We start from the raw sequence: 17,908 nt of genomic DNA on the forward strand, positions 1-17,908 counted from the left end.
TCTTTTTTTCTTCGAGTACTTATCCAAATATTACCTAAATTAGTTTTCGGATCCTTATGTAAACCAGTCCATATTTGGGAAATGCGCCTTAACAAAAACATCAATATCTCGGGAACACCTCATCGTAATGACTTCAAATTTTGGCAGGGGAGTTTTTACAATAAGGGGTAAAACATATCTAACAATGAAGAAAATCTTAGATACTTGGTTTGAGGGCTTGGCTGATTTAATTTGGAAGGACTAGATGGATTACAGAATAGTAAAGGTGCATGATTGCTAGTGATGTGGGCTTCTCGAGTTGGAACCCTACTTCCATTAATTTTGCGACCACAACTGCTGAGTTATGAGCTGTTACATTATTGTGATGGAAAAGGACTATTTTGTGTGCCAATCGTGGGCGTTTTTCTTCCAACTCGATCAGCTAACGATTAATAATATGCACCTGTAATAATTTTACCTTTTCCCAGATAGTCAATGAGGATAATTCCTTGCGAATCGAAAAACAGTCGCCATAATATTTCCGGCTTATCCTTCGATTCAAACGAATAGAAAATGTTTTGATTAACTTCTTCAAATTTTCCGACTGACTTACTATTTTCCCGGCTATAGGGAGTCACATCTTCCCATGGCTACGGCCCTGCTTAAAGGGGCTTCCACAGAGTTAAAAGCTATCTTAGAAATTTGGTGACTTTTTTTATAAAAGATAATTTTGTGAGGGGGTTTAGGTAAGAAATTTAAGGGTTTTGTCATCGGTGGGCCAATTTTTTTATGTCATAGTGGAATTGTTAGCACTGTTTTCAATATTTTTGCACTATAGTACTAATTTAAATGCTTCAGTACCGCGGTGCCACTAAAATCTCTATACTGAAGCCTCAAAGTATTTATTTTATCAGTCCGAATTTGAAGTACAGGGTTGATCTTATCTAGTGTTACACATTATATTTTATTTTATTTTTTAAGAGCAAAATTTAAAAGAGGATTTATGAGGACGTTTATTTTACAAAATCATCTGAAATAGTGCTCGTCACAACTTTTATTAAATATGTGAGCCCTCAGCTCTAACAATTGACTCAATACGAGGACAAAATCCATAGTAGCCCTAGACTATGTAGTAAGACTCGAGCTTGGTCCACTTATTCTTGATGGAAGCCTCTAGATACTGGACACGCCTGTGAGGAGTAACACAGACCCTCTCCTTCAGAATTGCCTAGATTGAGTAGTCCAAGGGGTTCACGTCTGAATAGGAGGGTTGAAGTCTCTCAGATAAGGCCTGGATATTAGCGGCGCGATGACACGGAGTGAAGTGAAAAAAAAGTTTTCCCAAAACTTTCTTTGGCCGAAGGTAGCACTTTCTTTTCCATAAGTTAGATGTAAGCATCTGCATTGAAATGTTCCTTCCTGTCAACAAAAATGGGAGGGCAGACTCCCCAACGCCGAAGAAATTGGTTCCTGCTAATTTTTTTGTTCTAAAGTCATGTCTCACTGAATTGAAGACATTGTCTGGATGTTCGGTTGTGATGTAGCGGATGTTCTGCTTATTCACAGTGGCGTCAACGGAGGGGAACTTTTCCCGATTTTTTGTTGCCCTTGAGAAAATTTAGAACCTTCTTGGTTCTTTCCAAGTGACTCAGCTTGCAAAGTCCAGAAATAAGATGTATTGTCTTCCTACTCTATAATTTTTCACTAACGTCATTCCGGATTCAAAATAATTAAATGTGTACAACTAGATAAGATGAAACCTGTATATCCATTATGCCACAAGCCTAATAGATCAAGATTCTTCATTTCTAAAATTAGGATATTTTCTATTAAAATACAATATGAATAAATTAACATGAAAAAAAAATTATAACATGCATGGGCTTACAACGTTATTTTGAGCATGGCCGCACTCGTAACGACAAATCAGATGAAAATGGCAATGTGAAATTAATTTTTAACTCGTTCATTCAGAAACTAAGTAGTTTCTATCATAAATAAATACATATATCAATGTGACAGATTTTGGAAAGTTCATCTTTATGTATATTCGATCTAAAAATATTTTTTTATCATTAAATAGTTTCTAAAAATTACAACTTGATGAAAAGTTGTTGAAACGATCAAGGGGTATCATAGTGAATAAAGAGATGTGATCTTTACAAATAACTCAAGAATCACAGAATGAACAAATAGCTTCATTTAATTGTTGAATGTTGGAATGTATATTTTGTGTAAAAAAAAATTGGACCACTAAATAATTATGAAATAAGTATCTGAAGTAATAATGCCATAAGCACGATTTTGTTATTGAGCCGATTTTTTTTATAACTTCCCCCAAGTACATTATACATTTTAAGATTTCGAATAACTTACTTGGAATCCCTCTTTCAGATGGGTATAACTTAAAAGCTGAGTCCATAATTTATTATAACTAATAAGGATATAAAGAAAAGCATTATTTTTCCTCATGTTTCAGTGATAAAAAATAATCTCACATATCTTGAACAAGATACAGAAACTGTAAAAACATTTTTGAAATCAGTAAATACTTTAGCATATAAGCTTTTATGTTTAATTTTATTATTGCTTTAGTTGTGCAAAATGACTCTGAACAATATTAGTTCCGAATAAGCACACATCACAGGGTTACCTCAAGACATATAAATTTACATTGTACTTTGTCGTCAGCTATCCATTTTTTACATATTTTCTCCTTATCAGTGTTCCAGGGGTTGATTGGTTGAATTTGAATTAGCGTTTGTTAAAGTGCTGTGAACAATGGGGCATCACCATAGAGATAAAATACATAGATTAATGATGTGAATATGTAGTTGACCCCTTATAAAAAAAATAAATAGTTGACCAAAACATTTTAATTGTAAAAGTTATGTATGTTAAAACATAGACTTTCTCCATCTCCCTAACTATATGAGTTTAGAGATGTCAATTAGTTAATATAGTATTGTTGATCAGATTATTCTATGAACTATACCAATATTTTATTACAATTTTCAAATTTAAAAATAATTTTATTCAGTCTTTCAAAATATTAGTGATGGATTTGAGAGATTATTCTGAATATATCTCAATTCAAAAGAAACAATAATGATTGATTCTGAAATAGAATAAAATTCGTGAGTACTGAGTATGCTCCCAACTTTGGTCCCCTGAATCCTATCACTTTCATGTTTTCCAAATAATATAGTTTTATCACTACACAATATTTTGAAATAGGTTTAATTAGTATGAATATATGGTTTGATTCAGGAGAATAATCAAAGAGATGATCATTAATATATTGCAAAATTAATGTTGTAATTATTTTTCTTAAAACCAATATTTTGCGAAAGTTGCCAATCTGGAGGTACAATTATAGGGCCCACAAGTCGGCATGTTTAACGTGGGGCTATATAATACGCGTGTAGTAATGATGTGTGGATTGATGTGATGTAATGACCAATTAGATGCAAATTATGACTATATTTAGATGATTGTACATGATAAGATGGCCGGTCAAAATTTACTTGCGGACCAGTGGTTGCCTACGTCTAGTCTAGAAAGAAAGGAAACATTTGGAAAAACATATGAGAGCTAGCCTTCAGTATTTTTCTTTTGGCCAACTGTTAATTATTATTATAAACATTGAAATCGATAATTTTATCAAAATAAGAATCAATGTCAAAGTATGAAATGACACGGATTCTAAACGAGGGCCCTTGATTGATTTAAATTAATATGAAATCCAAATCCTATGTGGTACCATTTTTGAGCTCATAATGTGAGTCAGCTACCTTAAATCATGCAAGAGTCAATTTATGAAAATTAATGAAAACATCTGAAAGGAAAATATACTGCAGCTGTGGTAATTTAAAAAGCGACCCGTGCATGAGCACTGTTTCCTTATATTGGTAAATAAAGAAGGCTTCAGAGAGTGGCGGTGTCTTGCAGCAAAATAATACAACTGATGATGACCCAATGTTACTAGAACATTGGGTGTGACAGTCCCTGATTATAATACATGAATTGACAAAAGGTCCTAATATTAAATCAAGCCCTGTAGATATGCTGTATACAGCCTAACCCATTGCCCGAGCATCAATTTGTGTCTCTGGAAAGGATCTCGGAAGATAATGTGGAATTTATTATTTCAATGATTTTGCACATCTTTTTCAGTTATTATGCAAATTAAAGGTCTTTCTCAGTTATTTTGCAAATTAACGGTCTATTTCAGTTATTATGCAGATTAACGGATTTCTTACTTTAACTGCAACTTTTTTTTTTTTTTAGTTTGTTTATCATTAATAAAAGATAACACAAAAAATGATAAAAAGTTGTACAACTCTGATCCCAAAGTTTCTTCAAACAAACTTTATTCACAAACATAATACTGTACCTAATATTTAATCCAACCTAATTTGTCTTAGTTTATATACTTTTCTTATCAATATAAGTTTAAAAGAAATGAATCCTTATTTTCTTCCATGCAAATATAAATATTGTACTGCAGTAAATTGCAAAGAATGGGCACAATGTCTATTTTACTGATAAGGAATAGGAATATTTTCCTTTTTTTGTTATAATGAAAATGAAAAATGCAGCCTAGGCCAATCAAACTTTTATTTCTTATCGCCGAATCAGACCGTAATCATTTATAAAAGTATCTCAGTTATTTTGATTCAAAATTTAGGGAGTGAATACAAATATTTCATATGATCAATGAAATTATAACACATTAAATTCTGTTATCATTGATCTAAATAAACTTCAATAAATGAATATTGGAAATTTGAGTAGATTTGTTTGTTAGTAAATTCATCCCTCACAGCAAACTAGTTTTTTTTGATTTTTTTTTTCAACAAAAGCTTAAAATTATTGAGCTTTTATATCAAAAGAGTTACAAAATATTTGATAGACTGAAAGGTTTAAGTCTTTTTATTTGTTGGTTCCCTTTTGACTTACAATTGATAACTATTCTCCTTAATATTAATGAAAAGTGGAGTTTCATTGTTATAAAACTTGGTTGAATAGGTCCAACAATGCTGACATCAAGAATGCTAACTTCATGCTACTACTTCTGTTTAATTTATCTACATAAAGGTGGATACAAAGAGATAAAATTTGTCAGACATAAAATTCCAAACGAATTACAATTTCTACGTCTCATATTTACATATAAACTGAAAATTACTTGGTTCTTATGTATTTATGGACAATATATCTGTGGGTATTTGAACTTTATAGTGTGGCACATAATAATTATAAACTAGCAAAAAAAAAAATAATAAAAATGTTAAAAATTACGTCATGAATTGTATATTTACCATACATGGAATATTCAATTGCATTATTATCACCACTCGTACTCCAAACTCTTCATCCCATTTGTACAGCCTGTACTCGACATATATGTACCTTTAAAGCCACAAGTGTCTGGTTAACGATTGTGCAAAAAAAATTGCATACAACATCTTTAGTTTAATATCGCTGCGTGGTAAAATCGTGGTGCACATTATCATTGTGAGACAAATTGTTGAAGGTATTAATATCATCGTGAAACAACATCATTGTAAGTAATATGATTGTGAAACAACATCATTGTAAGTAATATGATTTGAGTAATTTCATTGCAAGGCAATATTAAAAGTTGTTTTAAGGGTATAAAACGGATTTGCTTTTGGAACCTTGGTGTATTAAACCCTATTATAAGGGTTCCTTAATGCTTTGAAATGCAGTGGAGTTTAAACTAACTTAGGACCTAGTATTTCACCTGCACAACCTGAGGGTCGGGATATATTTTTGGATATTAAAAAGGGACCATGATACTCAAGGAAGGGGGGCTGCAGTTAATTTTTTTTTATCATTCAATAGTTTGATAGTCCAAATATGTATTAATCTAATTGCAATGAAATCGCAGATCAAAATATTGTCTTGCAATGAAATTACTCACAATCATATTGCTTTCACTAAATTTGTTTCACGATGATATAACCCAGAACAATTTTGTCTTACAATAATAATGTAAGCCACGATATTACCTCAACAATTTTTATCGTAACCTTTTTACCGTGCAATCCTTTTACAGTGAACCAAAGCCACTACCTTAAAAAATCTTAACGTTAGCCTTTTAGTATTTATTGATATAACTTTAATGTAAAAAATGAAGAAATTTTATATCCTTTTTCTTGTAAATATTATTTGTATTTGTTGATGTTAAGAGAGAATTTGAGACTCTAAATTAGTATAAGGTTTAGATTCCTTCTTGGGTGTTTTTAGTATTGCTGACCATTGGTACCTTATGGTATCAAAATAACATGAATAGTTTTATATTTCATACATATGGAATTAATAAATTCAATTATTTCCATTTCAAAGATATGCCCAAAATGCCAAAATTCACCGTAACTCATATTGATCATTTGAATACCGACGGAGATAACGTTTGAAATTTGATTTCTAACAAAATATCATAAGGGATATTAAGTAGTTAATCATTCAGAGCATTTTCACTGACGTCATGAATGGCATCATAATTGAAGGATACGCCAATTTAAGGGCTCAAACTTAAAATTTTAATATAAAAAATTGATAAACTTGATAAAACTCCATAAATGGTTTCATGAATAAAAAACAAAGACCCGCATTGAATACTACTTGATGCCAAGGCTGAAATATATTTGAATTAAATCAAAGTAATATTTACTGAAAATTCCTAAAAATGACTAGATTTGTACAATTTTCTTTATATGAATTTGGAACGAGAAAAGTAGGATAGTTAAATAAAAATATCTTATTTAATCACTATAATAGTTAATTTCATCTACAACACGGAAAAAAGATTGTATAACCATATAATGACATAATTTTAATCCATTTTAGGGTCAGATAAATAATAAAACTAGGCATCAAATTTGGATAAACTCTAAGGTGTATTTGTTTGGTCCCATTTTGAGATCCAATATTTTCTTTAATATTTATGAAAAAAGGATTTTCAATATTAAAAAAATTGGCTATTAAGGTCCCCAAAATAGACATCAAAATTGTAACTTCAAGTGAAAGTGTTCTATTGAGGGTGATCTCATTTGGACACAAATTTATTGTGAAATTGAATAAAAATGAGGTGGGCAGCTCTGCTGGCCACCACTTTTTGAAAGAGTTAATGGCTACTACAAATATGGAGGCCCCACTTATTCATAAGAGTATAGTCTTTATAGGGATTAAATGTGAAATTATCTCCCCCTCTAAGTCTGAAAACCTAACCACACTACTGATTATAACAAAAGAAATGGTTTATACCAGTAGTGTATTAGAAAAGGAGAAACAATAGAAAATGTCTTTGATCAAATCATAGTTTTATGGTTAAAATAAAATATTTTCTTTTCAAAATGAAATAGTAATTTATTTGAGGATTTAAAGATTCTTTTTATACATTCAATATAACGGAAAGTATATCTTTTTCTATCTTTTTTTTCTCTAAAATCATGACTATTAAATACAAAATAAGATTGTTATGATACTTAGTATCATGAATTCAGAAACCCCTTTAGGCACTGCAGACAGACATTGCCTCCTCACGTTCTTCGCAAAGTTCCTTAGCAGTTGTCTCTAATTTAGCTTTAGCAAAGTCAGACATGGAAAGTCCCTGAACAATCTTCCACTGCTTGGTATTTCCATCAATTTGTACAGGGAATGAGAACATAATCCCAGAAGGAGTATTATATGAGCCATCAGAAAATACTCCCATTGATACAAATCTACATAAATAGATAAAAAAAATAAAACCCTTCTAAAATACGCATATTAGTCTGTACTTACTCTCCAGATGGAGTACCACTCCACCAGGACTTGACATGGTCACAAGCTGCCTTAGCTGCAGACATGGCTGAGGAAAGCTTCCTTGCAGCAATTACGGCAGCTCCGCGTTTCTGCACTACTGGAAGAAAGGTTTCCTTGAACCAAGCATCGTCATTGATGACGCTACATGCGGGTTTTCCACCAATTGTAGCATGAGATGCGTCAGGATATTGAGTGGAGCTGTGATTACCCCAGATGATGGTGTTCTTAATATCTCCAATTTTAACACCTTCGAAATAAATAAAAATATTACAATTTATACATGACACTTGCTATTATATCTTAAAAAATATCTGAAAGGATGGGATGTATGTAAAGAAAAAACCAAGTATACCGATTAGAAAAAGAACACAATTGATGAATAAGCTCTTTCCTCTTTTTTGTTCATTATTTAATATAATGGTAATATATATCAGGATGACTAGAGTAGTTTTGCCGGCGTTAGCCGGTAAATTAAGAAATTAAAATTAATGAAGAACTATTTTACTTAATATAAAACAAAAAATAAAGACCGTAATATTTTAAGAATTATCCTCATGTTGGTTTTATGTGTATAAGTATACCAATATATGTATTATATAGGCACTTTTCTTTCACGCGATGAGGAAGTTATTGCTATATTCTGGGTCACACACTGAACTCGCAGACTCCTGTCTGAGCATCTAGGAAACTTTCTAATATCCCAAAATACACCCCGGCTCTCAGGTTGTACATGTGAAGTAACAGGGCAAAATACAATATAAACTCTACCACAGCCACGTTTCGAGGGACCAAGCAATCCTTATAATATTCTATAATACACCCCCGCCCACGGGTTGTGCAGACAAACTGCTGGGCCTGAGTCAGGTTAAATTTATCCGCCGCTGCTTCTCTGAGCATCAAGAAACCCTCCTAATATCCAAAATACACCCTGGCCCTCAGGTTGTACAGGCGAGATACTGGACATAAATAAAGTTCAAACTCTACCACTGCCTTGTTTCTAAGCACCAAGAACCCCTTCAAATATACTAGAATACACCTACTCCTATGGGTTGTAGGCTGCTGGTCCCTGAGGGAGGTTAAATTCTTCTACCAGCGCTTTTCTAAACATCAAAGAATCCTTATAATAACCAAAATATACCCCAGCCCTCAGGTAGTACAGGCAGAGTGACAAAGATGTTATTTAAAGGCTGCCATGGTCCCAAGGACCCAAAAAAAATGTTACCAGAACAGTTTCTGGAACCATAAAAAATTTCAGTAAATTCCATTTATTGGTTCGGCCGTGATTGAAGGACATAAACACAGAAATTCACATTTAACATATAGATAATCCTAACTTTACCTGCTTTAATAGCCAACTGAGCAGATGCACGGTTTTGGTCCAATCTGGTCATGGCGGAGAAATTTTCTTTTGGAATGGAGGGTGCGTAGTGTGAACAAATAAGTGCATTAGTGTTGGCAGGATTACCGACGACAATGACTTTGACAGTCTTCTTTGCAACTTGGTCCAGAGCTCCACCCTAAAGGAGACAAAAATGATATTGTTTCCAATATTTAATCAAATAATCTTTACTTGAGCCTTGAAGATTTTAACATTGGCAGCAAGGAGATCCTTTCTTTCCATACCCTCACGCCTTGGCATTGCACCAACTAAAAATGCGGCATCAACGTCTTTGAAAGCAACAAGAGGATCATCACTAGCAATAATATCAGACAAAAGAGGTAGAGCACAGTCGTGAAGTTCCATCACAACTCCATTGAGGACACCCATGGCAGGTGCAATATCCAACAATTGGAGAATGAGGGGTTGATCATAGCCAAATACATAGCCAGATGCGATTTGGTAAAGAAGAGAGTAACCGATTTGTCCGGCAGCTCCGGTGACAACAACTCTGATGGGATCCTTTGCCATTTTAATTAGATATAATTTAGGAAGAGATAACTACAAAATAGATATTATGTATTAAATAAAGTTGAGATACTAGATAGAATCGAGAGTAAACTTAAAACTATCAGGTAGTGAGAATGGATCACAAGACTAAACTAAAACCTATTTTTTCAACTTGGGAATAAAATCGTATTTTTTTAATAAAAAAAGGGACAGGAACGAACATGTGACTTGTAAGAAATAAGAACTGGTTTCCTGAATATGCTGTGGTTTATAATTTGGGATGTATGCACGAGTAGCAACTTGTATGATCACATTAAACAAGTTGAAATTTCTTCGTCTTGAAATGCATTATTTATTCATTACAATATTCTTCATTCTAATTACCAACTATTAATTATACTATCATTTCATTTTGATATATTAAAATTACAGTATGTATTTATGAGTAATATAAGTGTGGGCATTTGAACTTTATGATGTGGGAGAGAGTACGTATATATTTGTATTAAAATAGTCAAAACTTAGACCTCTAATATATATGGAACATCCGTGGAATATTCAATAGCCGAATGACCTTCATCCCGAGGACTGTCAATCCATAATTTAAAATTATTCATCTCATTTTTGGGTTGCACTTTCTACAATTTGATTGTACAAATTACAACTTGTGCAAAATAGCAACTTGAACAGAACCCATATGTAATCAAGTCATACAATAAGTGTTCAAGAAAGACGTAAATAAAAAAAATAGTGTCTAGTTATTACATCATACAAATGCAAGCAAAGATCCGAATTAAAATGTTGTCAATAAATAGTTTGACTTTTCAATTTTAATAGTCTTATGACATGTCAGGCAGTTTAAATTAAAAACTTAAATATCACTCATTATTTGCCAAAAGTGCAATTATCATTCTATTAACAAATAGATTATAAAAAAATTAATTTATATATTTATAGGCTCAAGATACTTAACAAGATTGCTTAATTTAGCAATCTATTAAGCATCTATTATTAACTATTAAGTCAAAAAATAGAACTGCTAAAAAATGGTTTATTTTTTATATCTCTTTTTTTAATCAACTGCATCACGAGTAAATATTTTCGACGTAATACGGTCAAAAATATTATAATATTTAACACATAATTAGTTAAATTGAAAAAAAGTTGCATCATCTAATGATAAGATAAAACTTTACATTATTTCAATATGGCGTCTTGCATAAATAAATAATATATATATATATTAAAAACAATTCTTAACACTTTGATATCTTTGATTGATTTTAGTTAATAATTAGAAAAATAATAATAATGAGATCAGGCAAATATAATTGTGTCATGTGGTATTAATAAAAAAAAAGGAAATATAACTTACTCAGAATAAATACAAATATGGGTCTTTCAGTAATGACCTTCAGCTACTGCTTGAAATTAAAAGAACATTTTAGTCTCTGTACTTGTAGAAAACTCTTATTTGTTTGACTTTCACTCCATGACATCAGTTGCAGCGCTGGGATTTGATAAATACAGAACTTAACTGCTGCAGCAGAGAGTAGGCGTGCCCGCTTAATATTATCAGCTGTTTCCATACTCACTTATCGATTATTTATATTAATTATATTCAATTATTTGTTAGTAAATTTTGAACAGAGCTGATAAAACGTCAAAGTAAGAAAAGTTGAATGAAATTATGGGAAAATGACGTAACAAAATAAATTTGACCAATCATAGCTCTTCATATATAGAGGTAGCAAAAGAGAAAATGTACAGAAGTCACGAGGGAGAGGAAAAGATATTCAGAGACTATTTTACGTAGAAATAAAAGAACCGAAAAATGTTAGCTTTTTCTTTTAACATCATACTTCTCAGATAATTTTTAATTTAAATATAAATCATGTTTTAGGTAAATTTTTCATACTATTTCAATAAACGATTAATCATAGATTTACTAATTAATAATAATTATTAAAAATAATCTGTAACGGCTGGTAGTGTAAATAAACAAACATGGCGCAATAATTATATTTTGAATAAACACTAAACCTATTTGTTTACATTTGCATGAGGATTTGATTTCGGCTAAAGGATCTTCTTTTTTCCCCCAGAAAGTGCATTAAAATAACATCTAATGAATCATAATTAATTATTAGGTTTTTTAGAATTGAATTAGTGATGGGCCATTATTAATAGTGCAAAATCAAGAACTGAAAATGGCATATTGAACCTAAAATTGAAGTTGTATATTCTAATTAATTAGTAAACTACTAATATTTAATTAAATATAATATTAATTTAAGTTATTAGTTATCGTGCTAACAATGAATAAAGTATGCCCCTGGTCTACTTCAATCCATGCTGCAAAGCAGTTGTTTAAAAGTGGCCGCCAATCCACGAAAAGTGCATCCCTTGTACGACCTCACTTCCAATTAGATAAGTCTGACCAAGAGATACTCCATAATTTAACATCCAGAGGCTGGCCTGAATTCCCCATTCCTCTTCCGACACTACGAGAAAAATTCCACGAATGGCAAAATCTCAAAAATTCTTCTTCTCGTCTTGATAATAAGTCAAAGAATCAAATGTGGGACATTGAAGAGGAATTCCTTCCTTTTGTACTCGCCATTCCGAATGATTTGTGCGAATTCACACTGAGCCATGACTCCCTTAGCTTTAGCCATGACTCAACCTGTAAAACCACGCCTTTTCAGGGAATTGAGCCACTAGAGTATGAAGATTACTTGGCAAAGTTGGAAATTCGAATTTATAATGAGCTACAGGAAAGATTCGTTGTTCAAGAGGGCTATTTCTCCATTTTAGGACCGGATTTTATTAAAAAAACAGTTGATATTGGCTTTCAGTCCAATGTACCCTTCCAACTGGATCATTTGAATGATTTACTTATTGCTGGAGGGGCTTCAATTCACTCATTAGTCGGTTTCTTAATCAAAAATGAACTTTATTCCGAATTTCCACCAAAGTTATTTGCATTTGGACGTATATATGATGCTGGACATCCTTTTCCTCAACGAAGTATAGCCTCGACTCTTTGTTTGAGTTATAGTCAAAAAGAATCATTACATGATAGAGAGGAAATTGTGGAATCCTTAAAGGAATACTTCAATGTTAATCATAATATTTCCTTCGATATATTTTTTAAAGGTGCTCCGGATTTGACGGGATGTGAGAGTCACTCTCTCGTCTTTAAGACAAAGGATGGAACAATTATTTCAGAAATTAGTACATTTAATGACTATCTTAGTAAGAGGTTTTCCATCATGAATCAAAATGGAACTTTTTGTCACTTGGTGGGTGGAACTTTGTGTGATGTGACTTCCCTTCTACATTCTTGTTATTAGGATGGATAAGTTGTGTTGTTCTTTTCGATACATTTCTTGAGTGGATAATGTGCATGGTTGTTTTTATTAATTAATTAGACCGTGTTATTATGTATCAAAGGTATATCCTTGTTAGTTAATAAAGTTAAAAAAAATATGCTAATTATAATTATTTTTTTAACATGGATACTTAAGAAGGAGAACTAGTCTAAAATTAAATTTAAAAATTTTCATCATATTAACAGATATCAATTCTTTAATATTTTAAATAGTAATAAAACATACCATTTTGCTATCAGGGGCGCCCGCAGGATTATATTTTAGGGGAAGCTTGGTTTTTGAACTTTGTTTTTTTGAAAAAAAAATTTAAAAATTAAATAGTTATTCACAGAAAATTCATTTTTTTTTTAAATTAAATTTCAAATATTAAACAATATAAATATTACATTTTCTAGTAAAAATTCTTTAATTTGGGGGATGGCATTTTTTCATAACTTAGAAAAGTGATATATAATAATCGGAATCCCAAATTAAACATAATTTTTCCAATGCCGATGCGGATTCCAGAAAAAACACCCGATTTCGATTAATCGTCTCATCACTATTAATTATATATTTAATAGTTAAGTCATGGACCATAATAGCCCAGACATGTTCTATTTTCACATTCTGTCCGGCTCTTTTGGTACTTTTTCATATGTTAATGATATACCCGATAATAAGTGGAATAAATAGTGTCTGTTAATAATCTACTTAAGAACAAGGAAAATCAATGATCAAATTTCTTAATTTGTTAATTTCAACATATTAACCATCTTCTCTCTAATATCCTCACTGATTTGACCCTTTTTGGAAATTAAAATGTATTATATTTAACAAAGATGATAGTGAACTATTTGATGTCGAAATTAGGCCAACAACTAATACTTTATCCTCTATCAAAAATATATCGCTCTATTGCCTAGTTTTATTATAATTTAAACATAAAATATTTTTTTAAATCGCTATACAATCTTATTTCCATATTTTAGATATAAATTAACTTCAATAATAAAAAGAATAAGATATTTTTGTCAAACTACCCTACTTTTTGTGTTCCTAATCGATCCAAAAAAAAAAAAATTGTAGAAATTTAACAATGTTTAGCGCATATTAATTGGATTTAATACATTTTTTGTGTTCATTATCGGTATAAATTAGCATTCGCTCCAGATTTTCCTATATAAAATTGACAAATTTCCTATAAAGCTCAATCAAATGACTATGAATGAAAAGATTTGGATTGAATACTACTTGATATCTATGATGAACAGTGATGTTTGAATTGAATCAAAGTAATATGTACTGAAAATTCCTAAGAACGCCTAGATTTAAAAATATATACATATCTATATTGTTAAGGGACGAGAAAGTAGGATAATTATAGAATAGTATCAATTTCTTTTCAATATTTCATCTTTATCTTCAACACGAAATAATATTGTATAACGATGTAATAACACATTTTTAATACATTTTAGGGGCATATTAATATATTAAAGCAATACAATTAAGCAATGAAAATTTATAAAGTAAGGGTCAAGTCCTTCTATTTGTTGATCCCATTTTGACATGCAATAGTTCACTTAATATTAATGTAAAAAGGGTTTTTATTGTTATAAAACTGGGTTTGTAGGCCCCAGAATGGACGCCATCAAAATTAAATTATGATATCAGATGAAAACGCTTTGTTTAAGTAACAAAGATCAGGAAGAAGTCGCTCAAACCAAGTTACTTAAAAATTATAGAGAATTTGAATAAAATAGTTTATTTTTTTCTTGGATGGCAACAACTTTGTTATTGTTTTTTTTTCTTCTTCTCTCGTTTGAGCTACTGCCGCAGCTTATTTGTTGGTATTTTCTCCTTCTTTTTCCTTTTTCGTTTTGGATCTTTCCTTGCTTTTCTGATTGTTATTATTAATTCTTTTTGCAGCAGACTCACACTGCATTGAATTTTGTGGAGGGAACAGATTAGGCAATGTCAGCATCGAGTAATTCGGGTGGTGAAGAGGGGGCTAAGGAGAGTCGGAGTAAATTTTCCATTCTGGCCCCCTCAAAGTTTTCCTTCGATGGTTCAAAGTCCGTGTCCTCTGGATTCACGGGGCTCAAAGCAAGCAAGTTCAACTTTGGAGCCCCTCAGAAGAAGGATGTTCGGGACTTTGGAAAGGAGAAGGAAGAGGAAAAGAAGGAGGATAAAAGTGAGGCTGATAATATGAAGAAAGCTGATTCTGTGAGTTTTCTTCCTTTGACAAAGAATAATGAATCCTCAGATTCCTCATCTCATAAAACGGATGGCGATGATGGCCCTTCAATTGGAGGAGTCTTCACCTTTGGCGAAAAGATTGAGTCTCGCATCGAAAACACCTCATCGAAAAGTGGATTTACCTTTGGGGAAAATCTAAAGGACCGCTTTGCAAAGGATGCTACTATAACAATGGAGGAATCCCTTTCAGCCCCTGACACAACTGCAGGAGCATCCTCTGCCACGACTACACCTACAAAGACGACTCAACCCCCAGAATCCAACTACTTCAAAACATCCGGTACAGCCTCCTCCTCCTCCAACATCACAAACTCCCCCAACGCCTTGAAAAATGGAAGTAAAAAAAGTCTAAGTGAGGCTGCTGCTGACTATGAAGAGTCTCACGCTATCAAACGGAAATATGAGGAGGTGACTGTTAAAACAGGGGAAGAGGATGAGTCCAATATTATTCAATTACCAGCCAAACTTCATACATTTGATAACGCTAAGCGGAACTGGAGTGAAAAGGGTCGAGGGATTTTACGCCTTAATGATATGAACGATACATCACGACTTGTGATGCGCTCCGTTGGAGTTCTTAAAGTGACTCTCAATACTAAACTTTTTGCAGGGATGTCTTGGGAAAGACCGAGTGAAAAGTCTATTCGTTTCTCAGGGGCGGATGACGAGGGAGGTGTCAAAATATTCTTGTTGACTGGTTCTGCTAAAGATATGGACCGCTTATTTCAGCTCACGCAAACACGACTTAATTCCTTACAGAATAAGAAGGCTAAACAATCTCCTTAAGCTAATTTGGTTATCCTATCACGGTTTTTATACTTTTCAACGTCTTGGTTACTATCTCAATAATATCCCGTCACTTTTTTTGTCCGTGAATAAAGAACAAACAAAAACTCAAATAGTGTAGGACATTAAAACATCCTCTCTCCTACTAACTATGCATTTCACTCTCAAACTTCTTATCCCCCCCTCCCCCACCCCCTTCTATACAACAAGGCTGTATGTTCCTCTTAAAGAATACAAGATCATAAATTGAAGTTGTACTGTGTGAAGCTTCCTGGATGGTCGTTCAGAAAATATATACTAATATATTAGACATATTTATTTAAAACTATTTGTGTAACGTTTTAAAACAAGGAAAAGTTTACTACTTAGCTATTAAACAACAACATACAAAGATAAAATTTGTTTCTATGATGTGCTCACTTATTCCGTTCAACTTTTTATTTCCCCCCTCCCCCGGAAGCTTGAGGCTTTATTTGAATGTACTTATGATGCTTGTTTGATCATATCACCAATTTTTTCTGTCGAAATATTAAAATTTTACTTTTTTGAATTAAGAGTTTTATTCGGTGTAATTGAACATATTACACATACTCTGGATTTGAATTTTACATTGTGTAATGTCTGTGTGCGTAGAACAAAAGTACTCTTTGAGAGGGAATCACATTTCAAACAACTTTGTATTCGCACAAAATATCTTCAAAATGCAAAAATAAATTATGAAATGGGTGTTAGTAATAATATTGTACAATTATTATAGCGTAAAACTATTTGTAAAAAGTAAAAACATCAATTGAATTGGTTTGGGAATATATCTTTTCACAATCTGATGTATAAGATATTTTTGAATTCCTATAAGCTCGACATATGGAATTTTACAATAACAATATAATATTTTGAGGGGTTTATTAATAAATCAATGTTTTGATCAGCTCCATTAGCTTCAAGTTATTTCTAAGCTAGTCTTGATGATTCTCTTCTTGAAATCAATTTCGAAAATTATATTCGTGACTACATTTGCATTTTCCATAATACTATTTTTTTTTTTTTAAATAATTTCATTATCTAAAGCTCGATCCATAAATCAGCAGAATGATTACATTATAGACGGTTTGAAGGTAATTGGATAAATTTTGTCGATTATTCTCGCTATTTTTTTACCTTTCAATACAAAAAAAACGAGTATGAATATCTATATACATTAATTATTTATATATATATTAGGGAATAATCTTATTTTGGGGTATTTGTTGCCTTTTGATTTCCATCAGCCTTGCTTTCTCATGATAATATTCCATTGCTAGTATAAGGAAGGAAATTTAGTGTTCTAACATTAAATGCAAGTAACTTTCCTATTTTGATATAGTTTTTAATTATTGACAGATATATCTATAGGCGGAATTTGTGGGAGGGCCCTCAAGATTTATTAAATTTTATTTATATATTTGGTATATGAATTTAAAAAAATTGGCCTTCCAGAGCAAATTTCAAACTCCGGCTATGATGAGGGGGAGATTGGCCTCCCAAATAAAGCAAATTCGGCAAATTAATTGCCTAAATATAGGTAATTAACTTTAGTTTTGAATTTTAAACAGGGAAAAAATCAATAAGTTGTTTTCTATAAAAAAAAAAAGTCATGGAAAGGTGTCTCGTAGAAAATAGGTCAAAAAATATATAAAACCCTGGTACATAATATGTTGATATGTAATTATACGCGTAGAAAACATATCACTGTTAAACTTTATATCTAGATTAGTGAACTTTAGAGGGAGTAGAAATTATAGGT

General features: G+C 31.9%; 3 protein-coding genes across 5 annotated transcripts; 2 read left to right on the plus strand and 1 right to left on the minus strand.

The window, feature by feature from the left end:
* Window positions 1-7,351: 7,351 nt before the first annotated feature.
* Window positions 7,352-11,387, minus strand: Mdh1 (malate dehydrogenase 1). Of its 3 annotated transcripts, none has more exons than XM_040718846.2 (5): window positions 11,079-11,387; window positions 9,386-9,754; window positions 9,155-9,332; window positions 7,795-8,062; window positions 7,352-7,733 (listed from the first exon to the last, which is right to left on the minus strand). In XM_040718846.2, exons 2-5 carry the CDS (start codon window positions 9,722-9,724, stop codon window positions 7,523-7,525), a joined length of 996 nt encoding a protein of 331 aa, XP_040574780.1. In that variant the 5' UTR covers window positions 9,725-9,754; window positions 11,079-11,387; the 3' UTR covers window positions 7,352-7,522. The 3 variants fall into 3 exon arrangements, with proteins under 3 accessions (XP_040574780.1, XP_071745624.1, XP_071745623.1); XM_071889523.1 differs by lacking the exon at window positions 11,079-11,387 and adding an exon at window positions 9,816-9,884; XM_071889522.1 differs by lacking the exon at window positions 11,079-11,387 and having other exon boundaries at window positions 9,386-9,809.
* Window positions 11,388-11,756: 369 nt separating this feature from the next.
* On the plus strand, window positions 11,757-13,201 carry LOC121123728 (uncharacterized). Its single transcript, XM_040718856.2, has 2 exons — window positions 11,757-11,938; window positions 12,001-13,201. The coding sequence occupies exon 2, from the start codon at window positions 12,022-12,024 to the stop codon at window positions 13,057-13,059; it is 1,038 nt and encodes a 345-aa protein (XP_040574790.1). The 5' UTR covers window positions 11,757-11,938; window positions 12,001-12,021; the 3' UTR covers window positions 13,060-13,201.
* A 409-nt stretch (window positions 13,202-13,610) lies between these two features.
* On the plus strand, window positions 13,611-16,675 carry RanBP3 (ran-binding protein 3). The gene has a single exon (XM_040718830.2). It carries the CDS (start codon window positions 15,055-15,057, stop codon window positions 16,123-16,125), a length of 1,071 nt encoding a protein of 356 aa, XP_040574764.1. The 5' UTR covers window positions 13,611-15,054; the 3' UTR covers window positions 16,126-16,675.
* Window positions 16,676-17,908: the final 1,233 nt, after the last annotated feature.

The sequence above is a fragment of the Lepeophtheirus salmonis genome, chromosome 1 (genome assembly GCF_016086655.4).
Source record: "Lepeophtheirus salmonis chromosome 1, UVic_Lsal_1.4, whole genome shotgun sequence".
Lineage (NCBI taxonomy): Eukaryota > Metazoa > Arthropoda > Copepoda > Siphonostomatoida > Caligidae > Lepeophtheirus > Lepeophtheirus salmonis.

Bases quoted from the DNA above. Each gene is read 5' to 3' on its own strand.
- Mdh1 (XM_040718846.2), bottom strand. From the start codon at position 9,724: ATGGCAAAGGATCCCATCAGAGTTGTTGTCACCGGAGCTGCCGGACAA. The intron at 8,063-9,154 runs GTAAAGTTAGGA...TTTATTTCGAAG, and splicing joins TCAGTTGGCTATTAAAGCAG to GTGTTAAAATTGGAGATATT. The intron at 7,734-7,794 runs GTAAGTACAGAC...CTATTTATGTAG, and splicing joins AGTGGTACTCCATCTGGAGA to ATTTGTATCAATGGGAGTAT.
- LOC121123728 (XM_040718856.2), top strand. From the start codon at position 12,022: ATGAATAAAGTATGCCCCTGGTCTACTTCAATCCATGCTGCAAAGCAG.
- RanBP3 (XM_040718830.2), top strand. From the start codon at position 15,055: ATGTCAGCATCGAGTAATTCGGGTGGTGAAGAGGGGGCTAAGGAGAGT.